The following is a 6204-nucleotide window of genomic DNA, read 5'->3' on the forward strand; positions in this document are numbered from 1 at the left end:
GTCTCTTTCTCTCTCTACTCACCCTCTGAGAGATACTGCAGCTGACAAGCCACATAGAGACCCCTGCCAGTGCTGAGATACTTACACCACCAATGGATCTACAAGACTTTCCACCCAATGGCCTGTGATCACCTTGCATTCAGCATCATTGCATGTGTTTTGTGAGTCTGAAGAGGACTTTATAGATTATCCAACATATGGGCTAATATCAGACTTATGGACTTAATCTGGATTGGGCTGGAATTTTTTCTCAATATTCAATTGCTTTTGTATATAAAACTCTTTCTTATACATGAGTCTCCCTGGATTTGTTTCTCTGGTCTACCAGGACTAACACAAAGACCCAAGTCATGATATTTTAAATTGCTTCATATCCATGTAAAAGCTAGACATTGAATAAGGAAGAATGAAGAAGAAATGATTGATTTGAATTGTGGTGCTGGAGAAGAATACTGAAAATACCATCAACTGCTAAAAGGACAGGCTGATCTGTTATGGAACAAGAACAGTCAGAATACTCCTTAGGGGCAAGGATGGCAAGACTAGCTTACATACTTTGGACATATTATCATGAAAGACCAATCCCCACAGAAGGATTGGAAGGGCAGTGCAAAAAGAGGAAGGCCTTCAAGGAGATGCATTCACACAGTGGCTGCAACAGTGGGCTCAAGCATAGGTGCAATTATAAGGTGGCGCAGGGCCAGGCAGTGTTTAGTTCCGTTGTGCATAGGTTTGCTATGGGTTGGAACTGACTCAATGGCACCTAACAACCAGCTTCGAAATTTGTCCTAAAATCTGAGAAAAAGTGATCTTTTGGGGATGCAAGCAAAATTTGCTTCAAGAGTTCCCTCATCTTTGCAAGGAGTTATTTCACCAAAGCATTGGTAGGTGGAGCCATGAATCTTGCATCTTAAGAAACCAATGTCTTTTACACTAAATGATTCTGTACTGATCAGCTCATGCTCCGGTCGGTTTGTCTGGAAGCTTGAGCTCAGACCTACACCACCAACCAAGGTTAGAGCCAGTGCAAGAGCCAGAACTAAGGTGCTGCCTGGGGAATTCCATCCACTGACAAATTGCAGGAGATAGTAAACGGTCCTCTGGTACACTTTGGTCAATTCCCAGCCTTACCCACACCCTCCTTTCACGTTTAGGTTGTTTCCCACTTTACTAGAGTTTGCTAATATTGGCTTTCCCAATCTAGCATGTCAAGGTCCTTAAACAATATTAGAGACTTAGCCAGCTCTGCTAATTACTTGGGCAAGTGAACTCAATAAAGTTTCTGCGGACTTCACCTTCGAGGATGATGTACAAGAGAGCTTCAAAAGGTTAATGGAAAGTCTCATGTGTTTATTTTAATTGCATTTTACATGAACTTTTTGGAGTCCACTCGTATATATTCCCGGTATCCTTCAGCCATGTTGGTGCCTGCATGCTAAGGCTGTTTGAGAACTTTTGTAGGATTCCTGGCGACTGCTCCAGATGGGAAGTGCTACAGTCCAGCTGAAGGTGAGTGGAGGTGGGGGTGGGGTGGGGGGCTGAGGCTTTCCGGAAGGACTTGCCCTTCAGCCCAACCCTCCAGGTCCTATGTGGCTCAGGGGCAAGACAGATCAGGGACCCTGGCTGCCGGTTTGGGACCCAGAAGGCTTCAACCAATCAAGCAAATCTCAACTCCTCACTACAGCCACGGAGCCCATTCCGACTCATACTCTGACCCTACAGGACAAAGCAGAACCGCCTTGTGAGCCCTCGAAGCTGTAAATCTTTTTTTTTTAAATCGTTTTATTAGGGGCTCATACAACTCTTATCACAAGCCATACATACATCAATTGTGTAAAGCACATTTGTACATTCATTGCCCTGATCATTCTCAAAACATTTCCTCTCCACTTAAGCCCCTGGTATCAGGTCCTCTTTTATTCCCCTTCCTCCCTGCTCCCCCCTCCCTCATAAGCCCTTGATAATTTATAAATTATTATTTTGTCATATCTTGCCCTGTCCGACGTCTCCCTTCACGCACTTTTCTGTTGTCCGTCCCCCAGGGAGGAGGTCACATGTAGATCCTTGTAATTGGTTCCCGCTTTCCAACCCACCCTCCCTCTATCCTCCCAGTATCGCCATTCACACCCCTGGTCCTGAAGGGATCATCTGTCCTGGAGTCCCTGTGTCCAGTTCCTATCTGTACCAGTGTACACCCTCTGGGGGGAGGGGGAAGCATTTAGGAACTAGAGGAAAGTTGTATTTCTCATCTTTGTTACATCGCACCCTGACGGGATCGTCTCCTCCCGAGACCCCTCTGCAAGGGGATCTCCAGTGGCCTACTAGCGGGCTTTGGGTCTCCACTCCGCACTCCCCGCCTCATTCACTATGGTAAGATTTTTTGTTTTGATGATGCCTGATACCTGAAAGCCTCATCTTTCTCCAGAGTGGCTGGTGGTTTTAAACCGATGACCCACTCCACCACCAAACTCCCAAACCAAATTCACTGCCAATGAGTCCATTCCGACGCGTAGAGACCCTTTAGGACAGTACAGAACTTCCCTGGCGGGCTGCGGATCCGAAATCTGCATCCTGTGATCTGGTTGGACCAATAAAACTAGAGCGCCGATTTGCTGGAGCATGCTGGCCACGCCCCTCTCCCGGAAATCATCGCCCCCTGGGCGGAGCTACCCTCGGCTTCTTCCTGTTATTGGCTAGCTCAGCTTCCGGTTACGTGCGGGCCAGCGCGGTTACAGGAGGGTCCTGCGCGACAGCTGGGAGATTGGAGGCCCTCGCGCGGGAATCTGCACGGGGGACCGCGGAGGCGTCCCGGGCCTCTAGGTACCGCCGCCGCCATCCCCGCCTCCGCCGCTGCCTCTTCCGCCGCGTGCGGTTGCGTGGGGCGCCGGCGAGCCGCCTGATGCCCCCCCGCTCGGGAGAACGCGGAGAAAACGACCACTTCCCGCCCTTCACTCCCTCAGGTGAGTTTGGCCGAGGGCCGCAGCTTGGGCAGGCCCACCTGTGACCTTCAGGGACGGGGCTGCTCTTTGGACCCACGATCTTCTCCGCTTCCACTTCCACCCGCCACCCCCACCTAAGCTCACCCGGGTCGCCGACCCCGGTCCCACTGGGAGGCATTCCTGGCCCCCATTGCCAGGAGTAACCACGGGGTTTGTCCATTTTTCACGAATGGCAACGTTAGGATTTTGCGTGTATTTTAAAACAAATTCTCAGTAACTTTGCATTGCGATGAGGACAGAAAAGTCCAGACCTGTGAAACAGGTTCCCTGTTAAAGACTCCAAAGCACGTGATGCTGTGGATCATTGAGAAAATGAGGCAATCTTCACTTTTTACCGCCATTTGATTCTTCTGGTTACATGACCATTGGCATTGATAAGATAACCAATAGTAGTAAATCCTTTATTAGGGGAGGAGAACTGATTGTGAACAGGAGGGACGAAGAAGCGCTAATTGAAGAGAAGGTTTGGAGAGGGAATTAAGACTAGGAAAGAGCGTGAGGCGTCAGGATGAGGAAGAGTGTGGATGTCAGAATGATGGGGAAGTCCAGAAAAAGAAATGTGAGTTTCCAGAAGGGAATTCTCAAACCAGCAGTCCTAGAGTTAAGCTCCAGCGGACAAGTTCAACATGAGTTCAAACATGCAAGAAACTTTAAGCAAGTAAAAGCAGCAGTCTTGAAAAAATTTCAAGGCCCACATATCTTTGTATAAATGGTTAATTAGGCATATCCTTTCAGTTGTGGCCTTGATCCAGACCTAACTTTAGTGTCTCCCCCAATATCCAAGATTCACAGCATTGAGTTGACTTAACTCATTAGCAACTCTGTAGGCCAGAATAACAGCAGTGGCTTCTTAACCTCTCTATCACTTCCCCCAGGGCTCCTTTCACTCACTATGTTGATACTTAAACATCAGTGAGTTCTTTGAGTTGGATACTATTAAGGGTGGGTTTATAAACATTACCACATTTAACTTACTGGTCTGTGGAGGGAGTGGAAAGACTAGCATCTGTGACTGACCCAAGACAATATGTCTAGCGCACCACCACCCTTCCATGCATGCCTTCCGCCAACTTTCTCAGCCCTGAATTCTCCAAACCTGGCAGGGCCTCATTCCCAACCCGATGATGACTGTTTAATTTATTTCATAAGCTGATAGCCTAGAGTAAACCCTGTTAGTGCAGTAGTCAAGTGCTTGACTGGTCAACAGGTTGTTCAACTCAAACCCACCAGCTACTTCAGGGGGGAAAGAGGTGGAGATCTGCTTCTATAAAGATTTACAGTCGTGGGAACTCAATGGGGCAGTTCTACCTGCCCTGTTGGTTGACTGTGAGTCAGAATCATTCAACAGGAAGCTGATATTTTTAAATTAATAATAATGAGCTCCTACCAGAAGATCTTAAAATGCAAAAAATTATTTGACCTTCATTTTAAAATCTGACACATTTAATATTTAGCAATTTTGTCCACTTTTGGTATTTTGGATTTTTTCCCTATGTTCATGCTCACTTTAGTGAGATATTTTAATTATGTATATAAGAACAGGGCTGTAACAAACAGCTGTATCCATACCCTTAGAAATTTTTTTTTTTTAAGGAAATGTGTTTTATATATAATCGAAATCGTTGTATGTAAGATTTCTTTTGAAGAACATCTAACTTATCTTTTAGTTCTGGCTCTATAGGGTATTAGTGATCACATAAGTTATATGTCCTAACTTTTAATTCCCAGTTAGCTTCAGGGTCTGCTTCTCACAGGGTAGCATGAGTTGTATAACCACCATTGTGATCCTGTTCTATCCTTGTAGCATTTGGTCTCTTACTCTTTTAAGAAACCTGCCTTCTGTTCCCCAACCTAGACTCCCACCAGCTGACAAGCACATGGCTGGACTGATTCGCTGAACTTGATTGACATTGGCCCTTGTTCCTCCGTTTTTCCCTAGAGTAGATGATTTCACATTACAGTATGGCACAGTGGTGAGATTCCCATTTAGAAATTAGTAAACTTTGTAAGACTAGGCAGTGCTGGAATTTGGACCCTAGGTCCATCTTCTCCGACCTTGATGTTTCCTGGCACGCAGCAGTGGGGTGGGAGTGTGGTTATTCCATATCAGGGACTAACAGATATCGGCACTCACTTGAATTCTCTTCATTCCACTTGTACTACAGTTCCTGGCTCCCTGAGGTGGAGGAAACGCCCTGGCAGAGGTCTTCTCCAGCAGAATCAGAGATGTCATCAGTAGATTTCAAAACCTACGTGGATCAGGCATGCCGAGCCGCAGAGGAGTTTGTTAATATCTACTACACCACCATGGATAAGCGGAGGCGTCTGCTGTCCCGCCTGTACATGGGAACAGCTACCCTGGTGTGGAATGGAAATGCTGTTTCAGGACAAGAATCCTTAAGTGAGTTTTTTGAAATGTTGCCTTCCAGTGAGTTCCAAATCAACGTGATAGACTGTCAACCTGTTCATGATGAAGCCACACCAAGCCAGACCACAGTCCTGGTTGTTATCTGTGGGACGGTGAAGTTCGAAGGCAACAAACAACGGGACTTCAATCAGAACTTCATTCTGACAGCCCAGGCCTCCCCAAGCAACACTGTGTGGAAGATTGCAAGTGACTGCTTCCGGTTCCAAGACTGGGCCAGCTAATGGGGAGGGAAGGCCTCTTCACTTACCCCCAAGACTGGGGGGCACAAATTTTGAGATGTGGGGACACATAGTTGTTTCTGCTGTTCCACAAACAGTCTTGGACTTTGTACCAAGAGGACACTTCCACATTTGCTCCAAGCCTAGAAGCCCCTTTTCTAAGTATGCACTTGTTTGCGATAGTTGCCTTTTAATAGTATCAAACTTTTCTATCTTTTTTACTTGCCATGTAGAAATTTGGTTCTGGAAATTAAAAAAAAAAACAACACAAAACAAGACAAGTAATGCTGCTTTTCCTTTGCCTGATGCGTTTGACTAGGCTTTGAGGAAATGAAGCTTTAAAGACAGGAATCAGAAAGTACCTGCAGAGGCGTTATGTCCGGGGCTGAGCACCTATCTATCACAGGTACACACAGATGACCCAGAGCAGTGTATCACAGTGTTCTGTGCATTAGAAACCGTGGGGCACTTTGGGAAATACCTGTACTTGGGCCACCCCGGGACGATGTGCACCTGAAGATAAGGAAGGCATTAACATGCTTCAGAAGCACCCTAGGTG

At 46.5% G+C, this 6204-nt stretch overlaps 1 protein-coding gene across 1 annotated transcript; it reads left to right on the forward strand.

Annotated features, from left to right (window-relative positions):
* Window positions 1–2852: 2852 nt before the first annotated feature.
* Window positions 2853–5931, forward strand: NXT1 (nuclear transport factor 2 like export factor 1). The gene is made up of 2 exons (XM_004716949.2): window positions 2853–2960; window positions 5165–5931. Exon 2 carries the CDS (start codon window positions 5226–5228, stop codon window positions 5646–5648), a length of 423 nt encoding a protein of 140 aa, XP_004717006.1. The 5' UTR covers window positions 2853–2960; window positions 5165–5225; the 3' UTR covers window positions 5649–5931.
* Window positions 5932–6204: the final 273 nt, after the last annotated feature.

Source organism: Echinops telfairi, unplaced genomic scaffold (genome assembly GCF_000313985.2).
Source record: "Echinops telfairi isolate 266 unplaced genomic scaffold, ASM31398v2 ScPeMD7_5592;HRSCAF=6446, whole genome shotgun sequence".
NCBI lineage: Eukaryota > Metazoa > Chordata > Mammalia > Afrosoricida > Tenrecidae > Echinops > Echinops telfairi.

Bases quoted from the DNA above. Each gene is read 5' to 3' on its own strand.
- NXT1 (XM_004716949.2), top strand. From the start codon at position 5,226: ATGTCATCAGTAGATTTCAAAACCTACGTGGATCAGGCATGCCGAGCC.